The sequence below is a fragment of the Oryctolagus cuniculus genome, chromosome 9 (genome assembly GCF_964237555.1).
Source record: "Oryctolagus cuniculus chromosome 9, mOryCun1.1, whole genome shotgun sequence".
NCBI lineage: Eukaryota > Metazoa > Chordata > Mammalia > Lagomorpha > Leporidae > Oryctolagus > Oryctolagus cuniculus.
Window position 1 is genome coordinate 18,123,738 of NC_091440.1, and position 15,194 is coordinate 18,138,931.

At 40.4% G+C, this 15,194-nt stretch overlaps 1 protein-coding gene across 4 annotated transcripts in view; it reads right to left on the reverse strand.

The window, feature by feature from the left end:
• GPC6 (glypican 6) overlaps window positions 1-15,194 on the reverse strand; it is a 1,178,567-nt gene that overhangs the window by 102,457 nt on the left and 1,060,916 nt on the right. For all 4 annotated transcript variants that reach the window (XM_002713000.5, XM_051850542.2, XM_070048691.1 and 1 more), the window contains exon 6: window positions 1,462-1,605. In XM_002713000.5, coding sequence (XP_002713046.1) covers window positions 1,462-1,605 — 144 coding nt within the window. The remainder of the gene's footprint in view (window positions 1-1,461; window positions 1,606-15,194) is intronic.

Sequence of the window (15,194 nt, forward strand, 5' to 3'; positions counted from 1 at the left end):
CACCTTAATGTTGAACCCTAGTTCTTAGGTTGATTTTATGAAAAATTGGAAAAGTCAAAATTGTTCCAATAATGGAGTTAAAACCAACTAAAATGGAACCAAAAAAAAAAAAAGGACTAAACTTATACTCACCCTTTCTACTGCTGGTTAAAGAGAGATGGAAAGCCATTTGTATAGGAAAACACAAACCACAGAATCTAAAGAGAGCTATATTTAAACAACTGGCAACTTGTTCATTTGTTTAAAAGAAAAAATGGTGACTAATTCAAACTTTTCCCGAAACCGTGATAGAAAATGGATATAAACAAGGTAAAGTTGAAGGTTGAAGTGATTACAGATGTTTTTAAAGTTACACTAGATGGAGGTTTTATTTGCTAATAAATGATAATAAATTTATAGCATAATTTAGCAGCTAACGACTCAAGCTAAGCCCTTTGAGACTTTGTGTTTTAAGTACATTTGATTTTTATAGAGAGAAAGGCTTATATACTTACACTGGGGCCAAACTCAACCAGTTTACTCTTATGAATTCAACAGTGTAGAAAGATAGTAACTAAAATCCTGAAGTAATTCATAACAATTAATAATTACTAATTAAAATATTTTCATAACCTGCAGTCCTTGAGATCTGAGTTTATATGACATGATCAAATGTGGTTCAAGTGCTTTATGACTTTAAGATTTTTACCTATTAATTTTACTTCAAGATAACTAGTAAAGAAACAACGTTAACATTAGTAACAATTACAGGTATATAAATCATTTATAGTACTACAAATTGAATAAGTTGAGTTGAAAATAGGCAGTATTTCTGTGAAATTACAAGCTTTTAATTTTTATAGCCAAATCTGTTTTTAAAAATGCATTCAAAAATTATGTTTATTTTTGTTGTATTATCCAGGTAAGTTGCTTTGGTGATAGATAGCATTCAGTCCCCAACACACATTCAGATGTCTCAAAGAGTAAATATTTCTAAGGATTTCAACTTTTAAAAGAGAAAATATAGTGGTAACATTGATTTGGGTTTCTTAGTGAGATCTTTCAAGCAGAAAATTTTATATATAAAGAGAAGTCATACTGAAGTTACACTTTATCATAGCTGAATAAATAACCACTCTAAGAAAAAAACTAAAGCAGATGAATAAGAAATGGGCTCTTATAATTACATCTCTGAAAGAAATGCTAACTTCCTCTTCAAATTAATATTTCAGAAGAAATATGAAATTGGAAATTTGGTCACTGCCAGAGTGAATGAATAGTTATAAAGGTTTCTTAAATAATCTAATTCGTGACCTCAAAGAAAGACCCCATTACTTTTGAGGGTTCAAATTAAGGACAGGAGCAGATATAAGAATGAGATTACTTTTATAACCCAACTTTTTCAGAACTGTGGACTTGTTTTTGAAGAATGACTTTGGTGAGAGAAAGTGGTCACTTTGGGCATTAATCTGAAGTACTCACCAACCGGTCCAAGCTTGTGCCTGCAGCAGTTGTTGGTCTTTCCTCCGGATTATAGGGCCTGAAACGTGTATTGAAATTTTCAGGAGCTGAGCGTGCAGATCTGAGAGCTGGAGCAGGTTTGGGCTGGCCACATCCCTGAAAGACCTGAAAGAACCATTGAACGGTTAAGAAAGGTACACCGTGAGTTCCTACAGTCGTGGTGCAGAAGTGTGCAAGGCAGTCAGTGGTTTTTACATTTTCATGGAACTCTTAAGTCCAGTCAACACTAATTTTAAAATTTAAATAAGTTCAACTACCAATATAACAGAGGAAATTAGCCAGACAGAAATAGAGTGACGCGCTTTCACCGTATAGGTTAATCCTCATTATTTCCAGATTCTGCATTTGTGAATTTGCCTGTTAACTGAAACATATTTGTAACCCCCAAATCAATACTCATAGCATTTTCATGGACATGGGCAGAGGGCTAAAAAGTTTGCATTATCTGATGTGTTTGTTTCCTCCTTGTCTGTCGTCCCTTCAGCGTCTATATTGTAAATAAGTGATCTCTTTATGGTCTGTTTAGTAACATTTTCCAGATTTTTGTGCTTTTAAATTGGTGTTGTCACTACTGGAATGCTCCTTGACCCTTTCTCTGCTCTCTCTACCCTAGCATAGGGTTTAAGTTCTGTCCGGTGCTTCTGGCAGAAGGATGTGATGTGTCTTGTGGAGAAAGATATGTGTTAGATAAACTCTATTCTTGCCTAGGTTTAATGCTGTGAATTCAATGGTAATGACTCAACAATATATACTAAGTCAGATGTCTTTAAACAGAAACACGCAAAAACAAGGTTAGAGACTGATGTGTGGATGAAAATGTTGTGACCCTTGGCCTACAGGAGTCCAACCCTGCATTGCCCAGAGGAAGTGGCTCAGTGTTTGCTAATTCAATATTTGCATCTACTTCATAGAACATCACTACAAAAAATAATGAGCATCAACTGCATTAAAATTGAAAATTGTAATAATTACTTCAAAGGACGACTTCAGGATTAAAGGAATGTGTTCCAGACACTTTCATGTACTTGACTTTGGTATTCAATAAGCATCCAATTGGGATTCTTGTTATTGTGACAAATGTATTCCTTGTATAGCATATAAGGCCAAATAATCTGAGTGACTCCCCCTTGAATAATGAAAACCTCTACTGGAAAAATTCTTTGAAAACCCCCTCTTGAGCTACAGTGTGGAAATAGGACAAGTACATGTGGATGGAATCCATATAATGACAGTTTCTTCTAATTTTGTTGTTGACAGCTGTTCATGTCACAATTAGGGTTGCTGTGGGAAATCAAACATTTCATTGTAATGATCTTAGGGACTGAGTTGCCAGCTCTTTTCCACAGTGATTTCACTCAGGGTGGTGTGGAACGCTCCCTTTACTCATTTTAGAAACTTTCTACTCTATGCTAGTTATGAAGCGTTGAGACCTTTACTAGATTGACAGGAAACAGTGTCTTTTTCAGGAGATCTTGATGAAGTTCAACTTCTCGTTACTTTCTATTTGCATGTAGGAGATCATTCTTCTCCTAGATACTAGTAAATTTACGCAAAGGAATTTTTTTTTAATTTTTAATTTTGTTCATTTGAGAAGTGGAGAGAGAGTATCCAGACAGAGAGCTCTCATCCGCTGGTTTACTCTGCAGAGTCGCTAAACAACCAGGGCTGAGTGAATCCAAAGCTGGGAGCCAATCAAGAGCTCCCTCATGGGTAGCAGGAACCCACGTACTTGAGCCATCATCTGCTGTCTCCCAAGGGTGTGGTTTCAGCAGGAATCTGGAGATCAGGAGTGGAGCCAGAGAGGATACCAAACTCAAGTTCTCTGGCATGGGTCGTGGTGCCCTAATCAGTGTCTTAACTGTGGGCCCACGCGGACCAATTCTTAACTTGCACGAGTGTGTTTACCCTGCGTTGGTTCCAGTGTTGTTATTTGATTCTGTGGTGCTTGCTCATTTTTCATCATGCATATTATGCGGCTGTACTGAAGTGTACTGACTTCTTGAGGGCCTTTCCCGATGACAGATTCCATCTTGAGACACAATGCATTCTGTTTTACCACTGCAGCTAATTTCTCTTTGGTTGTATTCAAAAGTTCTCCTTCAACTCAGCATTTTGCAGTGCAAGAGTACTCTGTCTTGGCATTCTTGGAGATTGGTCTTAACACACTATTGATTATTCTTCTCTCACGCAGTTCCTAAAGCTGATGGGGTAAACCAGTCGTGATGAAGATAGTGGGCCCTTTTCTCCCTGGTGCCTAAATCGCTTCCCCGTGGCAAGGTCGTTGCTGATGGAGGGCATTAACATTTCCAGAGCTCCAGGGATCTGTTGAGTGTGCTATTTTGGATTGCTTTGAAAATGACAGCTGACTTTTAAAAAGCGTAAAGCCTAAGGCGAAACAATACAAATGGCCTTGCTGAGATCTCATAGAGCGGGCACTGAAAGAGTTAATGGGCTCTTCTAACTTGCTCTCTGGGAAAAAAATCTGGCTGCTGAGTTAAGTTAAATCAAAGAAACATGGAATGCCCTGAAAGAATATTAGTGTTCAGGGGAGATGTATCTTTCGTAACAGAAAAACTTACCATTCGCTTGATTTTTAAATTTCTTTCACTTTGTTTTGGAGGGTGGTGTTATAGTACAATGTAGGTTGATTGGTATAGTCTGATATCTTGGGTATTTGTCATAGCAGTTAAGCTGCTGCTTGGGATACTCCCATCCATGTCAGAGTGCCTGGGTCTGAGTTCAGGAAGATTCCAACTTCCAACTAATGCACACCCTGGAATGCAGCAGGTGATGGCTCAAGTACTTGGGTCCCTGCCACCCACATGGGAGATCTGGATGGAGTCTCTGGCTCCTGGCTTTGCCCTGTCCCAGCCTTGGCTGTTGTGGGCAGTTGGGGAGTGAACCAGTGGATGAGAGACCTCTACTATGCCTCTAAAAAATAAAATAAATTATAAATTTAAAAAATTAAAAAAAAACATAGCCAAGTAGCATTCTGCTTCTTACTTTGAATAAATAAAGGGGAGAGTGACCCAACATGGGAAGTGAGAATCTCAGCAGACTCATAGAATGGCAGATGTCCTAAATAGCACTCTGGCCTCAGAATCAGCCCTAAAGGCATTCGGAGCTGGCTGAAAACCTCATGAGAGTATTTCAGGCATGGAAAGCCAAGACACTCTGGCAAAAGATCTCTGTGAGTGAGATCCCAGTGGAAAGAACAGGCCATCAAAGAAGGAGGTACCTTTATCTGAAGGGAGGAGAGAACCTCCACTTTGACTATGAGCTTGTCTAAACAAGATAAGAATCGGAGAACTCAGAGGGCTTCCATAGCCTTGGAAACTCATGACTGGAGCATAGGGAGATTACTGATGCCACAGACAGGAGTGTCAATTGGTAAAGTCAACAACAGGAGTCACTGTGCACTTACTCCTCATGTAGGATCTCTATCCTTAATGTGCTGTACATTGAGATTTAATGCTATAACGAGTACTCAAACAATATATTCACTTTGTGTTTCTATGGGGGTGCAAACTGTTGAAATCCTTACTTAATGCATACTAAACTGATCCTCAGTTACACACAAGTATTGTTACCCACCCCACGCCCAGCATTCTTTTCCAGGTTTGAAAGCCCATGAAAAACCTGTAAGAAATAGCTCACCTCCACCCTTTTTTCCTCCCCTTCAGACCCTTAGCTCACCCTAAGCTATGTAAGACAGCCTGTTGGAGGGCTGTGCTGTCTGCCACGTGTTCAGTCTGTGTGCACCCTGGCAGTCAGCCACCTGTATGAATTCATTTTTCTTCTTGAATAAATTCGTTTTGGCTGTGAGTTCATATCCTGTCTCCTCTCCTTTCTGTTCCTCCTTTTCCTTACAAAAATAACTTCATATCTTCCATACTCTTCAGAAAAAAGAATCGTCATAAGAGAAAACCTGAAGTGTGTAGGTTGTAGGCCTGGGGATCAGGGCTTCTGTACCAGAATTTCACAAAACACAGAACAATGGCCAAGCTGTACCTGAGCATCAGCTCCCCTGCTTCTGCTAGGGGATGATTAAATGCTCCTGTATTAGTCTCGCACAGAGAATAAATCTTCAATAACACCTATCCATCGTGTAACTAAGACAAGTTACAAAGGGAAAATTAATGATATGATTTTTCATTTATGTGTTGTGGTGTGAGCATGTGTTTGGCCCTAAACTCTGAAGTAGAAACTTAATCACAGCATACTGGACTGAGAGATGGATCTTGCAGAAGTGCTTAGGTTATACCCTTGTGAACAAGCTTTGTGCCCCTCTAAAAGAGGGCCCTGGGAGCTACCTTGCCCTCTGCTGACATGAGCACACAAGGAGCAGGTGTCACGCACTAAGTGCCTCGTAGGCCCTCACCAGTTAGTAAGTCTCCTGGCGTTTTGCTCCTGGACTTTCAGAACTGTGAGAAATAAATTCCTGTTTGTAAGCTACCAAGTTTATGTCATTTAGTTAACAGACGAAGAAAACATACAGTCTGATAGCTGGAAAAATACTGGGTTCATGAAGCCTGGGGCACAAGGAAATCTAGTGCAGAAATTTGGGGCTACTGCAATTTTCTGAGTTGGCTATAGCAGTGGTCTAGTTTGGTAAAGGTTTATGGCTCCCAGGGGCCCCAGGGCTAGGTTGATACAAAGACCAATGAGGAGTCAATGCTGTGGGAAATGGGTAAAGCTGCCACCTGTGATGCTGGTATCCAATGTGGGAGACCCCGATGAAGCTCCTGCCCCTGGCTTTGGCCTAGCTCAGTCCTGACCATTGAGGCCATCTGGAGAGTAAATCAATGGATGGAAGATTCTCTCTCTCTCTCTCTCTCTCTCTAACTCTGACTCTTGACTTTTAAAATGAATAAAAAACAATGAGCCTTTTCTCTGATGGCTTGAGTAGCCCCCAATTTAATACTTTGAATAAGGAAAGAAACAGTTGAAGAACGATGTGAAGTCAAAGGACTTAGTTAAGTGAGAATCAGTTAATCAGTTGCCCAGGCCTAGAAATAGAAATTTAGATCATTAGCCTAAAAGGTAGTATTTAAAGCCCTGCAACTGGCTTTAAGTAAACCCAGGGGAACTCCATAGATAGGTGGCAGATGGATGGAGTGGAGGCCAGCACAGTAGGACGAACATTATTCACCAGACAGACATACTGTGATGATAACACATGAGGCAGGAAAACAACCCAGCATCAGAAGAGTAAGTGCTCAATAGTAATTAAGTATATCACTTTATACTTTGTAATTTCTAGAAGTTGTGCTTTTTGAAGAAGGACATTGGGGGGCAAAATATCTGGGTTGATGTTTCATAAATGTGTTCTGCAAAATATTTCCGGGGAGTAATGGTTGCTGTAAAAGCAACCAGTCTCTCGTGTCACAGTTGAATCAGGCATCTTCACAAAGGCAGCTTCAAGATAACAGGTGTTCTGACTCTTGAAAAACAATGATGTCATTTGTTGTGTTCCCCAACTTGGTTGGGCTGAGTTTCCCCTGGGGGTGCCCCCCAAGACTAGCTGAGAGCATACTCTGAGCTGCAGTGTGGAGGGTCTGTAATCTGCCAAGCAGAGAAGTGATTCAGATAGCATTGCATAACTTAGAGGCATTTGTGCAGCCATTCCATCCTCTTCTACCTTTGAGAGAATACTATTTCAAGACACTAAAGGCCTTCGCTTTAAAACACAACAGAAATTTCTAGAAGATGTAACTGCAGGATAAGCCACCTTATGGTGAGGCACATCGTTAGCTCACCCTTTTAAGAAACAGAATCAGCGTTATCCCCTGCCTGCCTCCCTCCACGGGAAGTTGAAAGGGATAATTAGATAATTTGAGAAAGTGTTTGGAAGCCCCAGTGCAAACAGATGCTACAAAGGAGTCCTCTTTCCCACCTAGAGGAGTCTAAAGCTCCTGGATTTCGGGAAGCTATCTGGCTCACGAATCTTCTCCCTTAAGAGGATTATTAAGATAATGTCTCAGAAGCATGTTGGCATTCTGAGATTAAAGAAGCTGACATTAAGCCAGGAAGAACTGAAAGAGGAGGCATTTTATAGTTTGTGAGGGATGAGGAGGGGCGGGACATGTGGTGCTAACAGGTCTGAGTGCTGTGTCTTAGGGGTCTGCATCCAAATCTAATCATCTTAACATATTTCCTTTAAATGAACATGGCGTGCATTTTCGGAGGCACGTGTAGCTTTATACCCCCATCTCTTTGTCTTGTTTATCTTCTGCATCGTCTTTTGCAGCTTGATTATACATTTGCAAAAGTCATTGCTGGCAACCTGAGAAGAAAGGGCTGCAGATAAATCTTGCTTCACCTCCTGTGTCTTTAAAATTCTATGTTCTCACTTTCTACTCAGTAAGTACTTACTGTGGTGGAAAAGGAGTTGCTGTTCCTGTATGCCAATTTGAAATTTGCAAACGGAACTTTAATCTTTGTTATTAAATATGGTAACAGTGCTTATCTAGATTTTTTTTTGAAAGATTTATTTATTTTACTTGAAAGTTAGAGTTGCACAGAGAAAGAAGGAGAGGCAGAGAGAGAGAGAGAGAGACAGACAGACAGAGAGAGTCTGCCATCTGCTGGTTCACTCCCCAGTTGGCCACAATGGCCGGAGCTGGGCTGATCCGAATCCAGGATCCAGGAGCTTCTTCCAGGTCTTCCATGTGGGTGCAGGGGCCCAAGGACTTGGACCATCTTCTACTGCTTTCCCAGGCCATAGCAGAGAGCTGGATAGGAAATGGAGCAGCCAGGACTTGAACTGGCACCCATATGGGATGCTGGCACTGTTGGCGGTGGCTTTACCTGCTATGCCACAGCGCCGGCCCCTCTTACCTAGATTTAATCAGACTTGATGTTTTCAGAGTAATGTTTTGTTTACCTATTAGATTCTAATTTATATTATGGTATTAAGGGATGAACTATTTGTTAGATGACTATCTAGCGAATTCAAATATATCCCATTTGTACTCAGGGAAACAGCAGATATCATCTGCATTGGCTCCACAGATACTATGTACAGGGGTAGCTATTATTTTACAAGAGAGCATTGTGGTATAATGGACAGATGTCTTAATCTATTTGGGCTGCTATAACAAATATCTTAGACTGGGTCATTTACAAATAGCAGAAATTTATTGCTCATGATTTTGGAGGCTGAAAGCCCCAGACCCGGGCACCAGCAGATTGGGTGTTTGGTACGAATGCACTGTCTGCCTCACGTAGGTGGAGCCTTCTGTGTGTGCTCAAAGAGGTGATGGAGCTCTCATCGTTGTCTTCCGGAAGGGCGCTAATCCCCTTCATGAAAGCTCTACGCTCATGATACAATAACCTCCCAAAGGCCCTACTCCTTAGTATTACCAGCTGGGAGCTTGGGTTTCAATGTATGAACCTAGAGGGACAAATACATTCAGTACACAGCAACAGGTCATGAGCAATTCTGAAAGTTTGGAGCACTAGCCTGTTTTTCTCCTTACACCTGTGTAACCTTGGGGTAACAAATTTTCCCCAATTCTCAAGGCTGCTCTGAAGATAAAATGGTACGGTGCATAGAAAAGATGCTAAAAATGGGAGTCATAAAGGTAATTATTTTAACTGAAGTAACTTGCAATTAAGTAGAACAATAATCAGTAATAAATCTATTGATCATGCAGAGTTACGGATGAGTAAGTTAAGCTCTATAAAGACTAAGATTTCATACATTTATCTACCACTGTAAGAATCTGTAAGAAGTCCCAGCACATAGTGTATGTTTAAAAAGTCAAGAATGAGCTCTTTCCCATCTTCTCAGATGGTTTGGTGAAAAAGCTCAAGCCAAGAAGGCTAGGATGCCAGTGGTAAAGTTAAAAAAGAGTAACCTTAAGGATAAAAAGCCCAGGAAAGGGACCCTCTGCAGCTGAAACACTGTCCTCATGAGAATAATTGGGAGGTACTCCCAATCTGCTATGTATCCTACAAAGTCCAAGTACAAGAGGAAGGACTTAGCTCCTAAACCTAGGGTAGAAAAGAACAAGACGTTTCTTGATACAGTCATCACACTGCCAGTTGGCGGCGACAGAATGGGGGTACCAGTGTGGTTAAGCTAGGTGTTATCCCACTGAAGATGGTGCGCTGCACACAGAGCCCTTCGATCAGCTCATGAGTGACTGCGGGCAGCATCACCCCAGCACCATTGTGAGCATCCTCACGGCAGCACAGAGACCAGAGGGTGGTTTGGCAGAAGCAGCTGAGCCGTGGCTTGCTCCTTACGACTGGACCTCTTTCCCCTGAGTTCCTCAGCAGAACACCTGCGAAATCTGTCATTACCACCCCAATGAGAATTGCCATCAGTAGTCTGAAAATCCCAGACATCTCACTGATGCTTATTTCAAGAAGAAGAAGTTGCAAAAGCCCAGGCACAGGAAGGTGAGATCTTTGACGTGGAGAAAGAGAAATATGCAAAGACAGAGCAGTGTAGGTTGATCAGAAAGTTGTGGGTTCACAAATTTTACCAAAATTCAGGGTTGTCTTCAGCTCCAGGGTTACCTGTGATTTGATTTTTTCCCCAGAAACCTTTTATTTAAGGAATAGAAACTTCATGCATTTCATAAATACAACTTTAGGAATATAGTGATTCTTCCCATTTTACCTGCCCTCCCATCCACACTCCCACCCCTCCACCTCCTGCCTCTCCTATTCTCATTATTTTTTACTAAGATCTATTTTCAATTGACTTTATACACATATGATTAACTCTATACTAAGTAAAGAGTTCAACAAAGAGTATGAAAAAATAAATTGTTCCTCAACAAGGGCTGCTCAAAGCCATTGCATCTCCAAGTGTCAATTCCACATCTATAGATTACATTTTAGGTGCTCTAAAATGCAATTTATCCTCACAAATTGGTGTTCTAAATTTCTTAGGAAGAATCTAATTAAATAACTGATAATAGAACCATCAAGAATGAAAGATTCTGAACAAATGAAAATTTTAGTGATAATTTTGCCCTTGAGCAAACATTTATTTGTAGAAAGCAGTTAGCATGCAGGTTTCTGTAATGAGAATGAAAAGAAATAAAAGAGAACCAGCAAATTTTGAGTTTCCATCACTGACCAGACACTTCACTCTGCTATGTACTTGATACACTTTATCTCAAATAATCAATTGCCTCTTCAAAACCAAGTCTGAACAGTTCTTCCTTAGCCTTAAGAAAATGCAATAAATCACGCATATAAATGGAAAAAAAATCTTTTGATATTCCTTTTACTCCATTTACTGTGCCAAATTAAAGCAAAGCCAAATCAACAAGTTTGGTTCAACTGATAACTAAAAATCCCAATTTTGGGGTCATTTGATAATGCTCACTGAGCTTTATATGCCAGTTAGGGAGGGAAAGACTTTGAACACAAAATAGTCAGATGGCACTCTGATTGGTCAGGGGAGGGGCTAGTGAACTCAGAACCTCGGTTTATGGAAATACAGGGGTCCACATATCTGTGGAGGATATGATCTAAGATCCCTGGTGAATGCCCGAAAGCTCAGTTAAGATCAAATCCTACATATGATGACATTTTTTCCCTGTACATACATACTCCTGATAAATTTTTACCTTTTCACTTCCAGGAAGCACTTGTGCTTTAGGGCCATTATTAAGAAAAATAAGGGCTACTTGAACATAAGCGATGATACAGTGGATAGCTGGTTTGATAACCATGATGGGTGTTGAGTGTGTAGTGGTGGGTGGCATACACAGCATGGGTACGCTGGACAAAAAGGTAATTTTGTGTCCAGGGTGGGACAGAGCTGGGAGATAAAAAACTTTATCACACTCAGCACCTAATTGAAAACCTACAAATTGTTTATTTCTGGAATTTTTTAAGAGTTTTGAACTGTAGTTGACCATGGCCAGCTGAAACCATGAAATAAAGGACTGGAGATGAGTGGAGACTAGAGTAACTGGGCTCAGCTTCAGGCTGTGTCCATCTGCAGCGAAATACCGATGAAGCGGGTTCTTAGAAAGCTGCCCTTCCTGATTTTCCCAGGCAGCAGCACCTGGATGTGGGTCGCAGGTCACAGCAGTTGTGTCCTATGCTTGGTGATAACCCTCCACCTTCAGCACCAAGCACCCTCCTTTTCTCGTGATGGAAGTGGTGACCGAAATGTGTGTATAGGGAACATTCATGTGTCACTAGTACATACATGTGAGCTAAACATTTTAAAAACATTTTGTGATGCCTGGCAGTACAAAGAGAACCCTATTTCCATTACGTAAGATTGAACTGTGTCCGGGGGCCTTATTTTATACACTTTTCTTTCTGGATGCTAATGGCTTTCTACTAATATCTTAAGAAGTGATTTTCTACATATAAACTTGGATGTTTTGATAACTTCCTCCTCAGATATAAAATCATTGTAGACATTACACAAATATTTTAAATATCAGGGTTTTTAATTTGGCAATTTGCTTTAGGGGTTGCCTTCTAAGAAAACAATCTTTCATCCTGGCCTCTCAGAACAATCTCACCATTCTTCTTACCTCTTCCTTTCCTTCTCCCTTCTCTTGCTTTGCTCTCTGATTCTTGCTTTTTTTTTTTTTTAATTTAAAGATTGACTGCAACCATCCCCTGGCCAAGTTCTCTGGCAAACTCTGAGTCGCTGGATAGTCTCAGGATTCTCTGAAGAGAATTTTGGATTCTACTGAATCAAATCAAATCATCAGTTTAATTTTGGCCACTTTTCATTGACTTCAGTTTTCAAAAGCCAGCTACCATGTCAGTTTTAAGGTTTTAAAAATTTCCTCCTGATGCTGGCACAGCTTGGTTCCAGGATTTCTGTCAGATGCATTGCATACTTCTTAAAGTCTTTCCTCAATAAAAGTAAATTCTTTTCATTTACTTGAGAATTTTTTTTTCCTGAAGGTTTTGTATTCTTTCAACAGAACACCTTGATATTTCCTTCCTAATAGTGAGCGGGGAGGATTCACAAGGAGCTGAGCAAAGCAGAGTGGAGAGAAAAGAAACCTTAACCCTCTCAACTTGACAAAATGATTATTTCTTGCGGTCTTTGTTTTCAAGGCTTAAAGCAGTCCCTTACGTTCACTTTGCAGAACATTAGTAAACATGTAAATTCCAGCAGCTTGGCTCTGTACCATCCGCTTGATCTATGACTCAATAGATACTTTGCTCAGTATCACTCTGGCTAAACATGGGTGCTAGGAATGCCAATTAGATATATGCCTGCTCTTTGCTAGGAGATCAGGGAGTTACGACAGAATGTGATGAGTATGATGTGAATACCCAGAGGAGCAACTGACTCAGCGTGCAGTCAGAGACAGCTTTCCAGCATAGCAGTTGTGTGCTCAAATTGCCTCTTACTGGCTCATGAGGCCTCGCGTTAGAGTCTCAGGATGTTTGCATGCCAGTTAAACACAGTGGTGCCTGAAAAGGAAGTTGTATGAACTTACACTTATAAAAATTACAATAAAAACAAAGGTAATACATACCAAAAACTCATTAATCCCTAAATGTCTCACTGTTCACTGTTCTTTGTGGCAGTTAACTCTGTCAGTTGAAAATATATCATGGAAGTATACTTGTGGTCAGCGATTCCATGCTGGTAGCTTGGAAACAGCCACGCTGGGAGCATTTACACCATGGAAATGGGCAGAAACTAGCATGTTTCCCCCACCCAAGTGGCTTCTTTATAGATTTAAGTACAGGTGAGGTCATGAATGAAAGCAAAAAACCTAAGAGTTAAAGCAGATGATGTAACAGCTAGGGCCGGGGGTCGTATTTCTGAGACTGGGTAGAAGCTGTGCAAATTGCTCTAATACAAAGGCACACTCACTGCACTGTGAGAAGCATGGTCCTGTGGAGAGAATTCAGTACTTCAGGCAGAGAAAAATGGGAAGGAAACGATCCTTGAATTCTGTTGAGCCTGAGAACACACTGAATAGAGGCTGGCACTGTGGCATGGTAGGGTTAAGCCTCTGCCTGCAGTGTCGGCACCAGTTTGAGTCCTGGCTGCTTCACTTCTGATGGAGTTCCCTGCTGATAGCCTGGGAAAGCAGTAGAAGATGGCCCAAGTGCTTAGAACCCTGCACCCAAGTGGGAGACTCAGAAGTAGCTGCGGGTTTCAGATTGGCCCAGCTCTGGCTGTGGAGGCCATTTTTGGGGGGAGTGAACCAGTAGATAGATCTGTCTCTCCCTCTTGTCTGTAACTCTGCCTCTCAAAAAGATAAAGATCTTAAACACACACACATACACATTGAGTGTTAAAATCTGAATTGAGTTTTCAGTCCTCTATTCTTGAGTAGACTACATTAAATGTAATCTCATCTTTTATCCTGAAATGAAAGTAAAAGAAAATCTTAAGATAAATCTGCAAAGGTTAGAGATAATCAGGAATGTTCCTTTATCCTCAGAAGGAGAAAATTTTTTACCCCTTTTATAGAAACACCCCTTTAAAGGAAAGTTAAAACTACTTTGTTTTGTATTTATTTTGCATAAGTCGAACATAAACGTTTTTTTCCCCAAATTTTCATTTTACTATATTAAAAGTGCATCTCTCTCCAACCCAGATCTGAATGTAGCATCTTAAAAATCTGACTCTGTTATCCAGTAATGATACAAACAGGAATAGGACAGACCCTGATTTTCAGTACAATAATGAAGGAATCAAAGAAAAAAACTTGTTTCGAGGTCACTGTTTCTTGGTGGAATGTTGTAATTGAGAACGGGTGGGCAGCATAGAAGCTTGGAGCAAACCAGAGAAAAGATTGTGAAACTAGACATCATTGAGAACGTGCTCTTTTCCTGAAAAAAACAATCTGAAGTGGAAACAGAACTTACAACTCTATGAATAGTATGAGCATTTTTTTTTTTTTTTTGAGATCAGACATATGGTGCCAAACTACCTGTCATAGAGAGGGCCAATTTTTCTTGCTGTTTAAGAATGGTGCGACATTGGGCAAAGGCCACTGAAATGCCTCTCAGATTCTGCTGTGGTGATGCTGGTGTGGCCAACGGGCATAGGCAAGGGTCAGGTTGTTCTAATCCTCTGCAACTCTGCTCGTGCTTGAGCCTGCTCCCTGCTAGACGTTTGTTCAGAGCTAAGTCTCCTTTCCTGTGTGATGCTTCACCATCAACAAGAACACCATTCCTGAGGATTTCAAATACCGCGGTATGGATAGGAAACCTATCTTTCTGATCTTGGATGCTAAAAATAAGTGCACAGACTATCATAGTTGAGAGAAGATACACAATCAATTCTCTTTAGAATAATTGTTGTGGAGGTATTTTCAATAACAGTTTAGACGATTTTCCTTTATGAGTGGTTTTGATTTGACATAATCTCTCCTGAGCATTTTACTTGGGTTATATTATTTTCCTCTCAAACAACGCTATGGATAGGTAGTATTAGAGTCCTCATTTTTGATATGAGTTAACTAAGTTTAGATAGATAAATACTTTGCCCCAAATCACACAACTTAGACAATCATGTCCTAGGTATGCCTGATTTTGCAACTGACCTGGTAACTGCTGTGCTATTCGAAAAGAATGCTAGTCTAACCTCAAGTACGTTTTTAAGATGTTTTCTATTTCTTATCATTGAAGTCTCGCTGGCATTATATTTTCATGGTCCAAATTTAACTCCGCAAAATGTGCTCTTCTCCCATGTGCATTAGGAAGGCTCTCTGCAGAATGGAGGA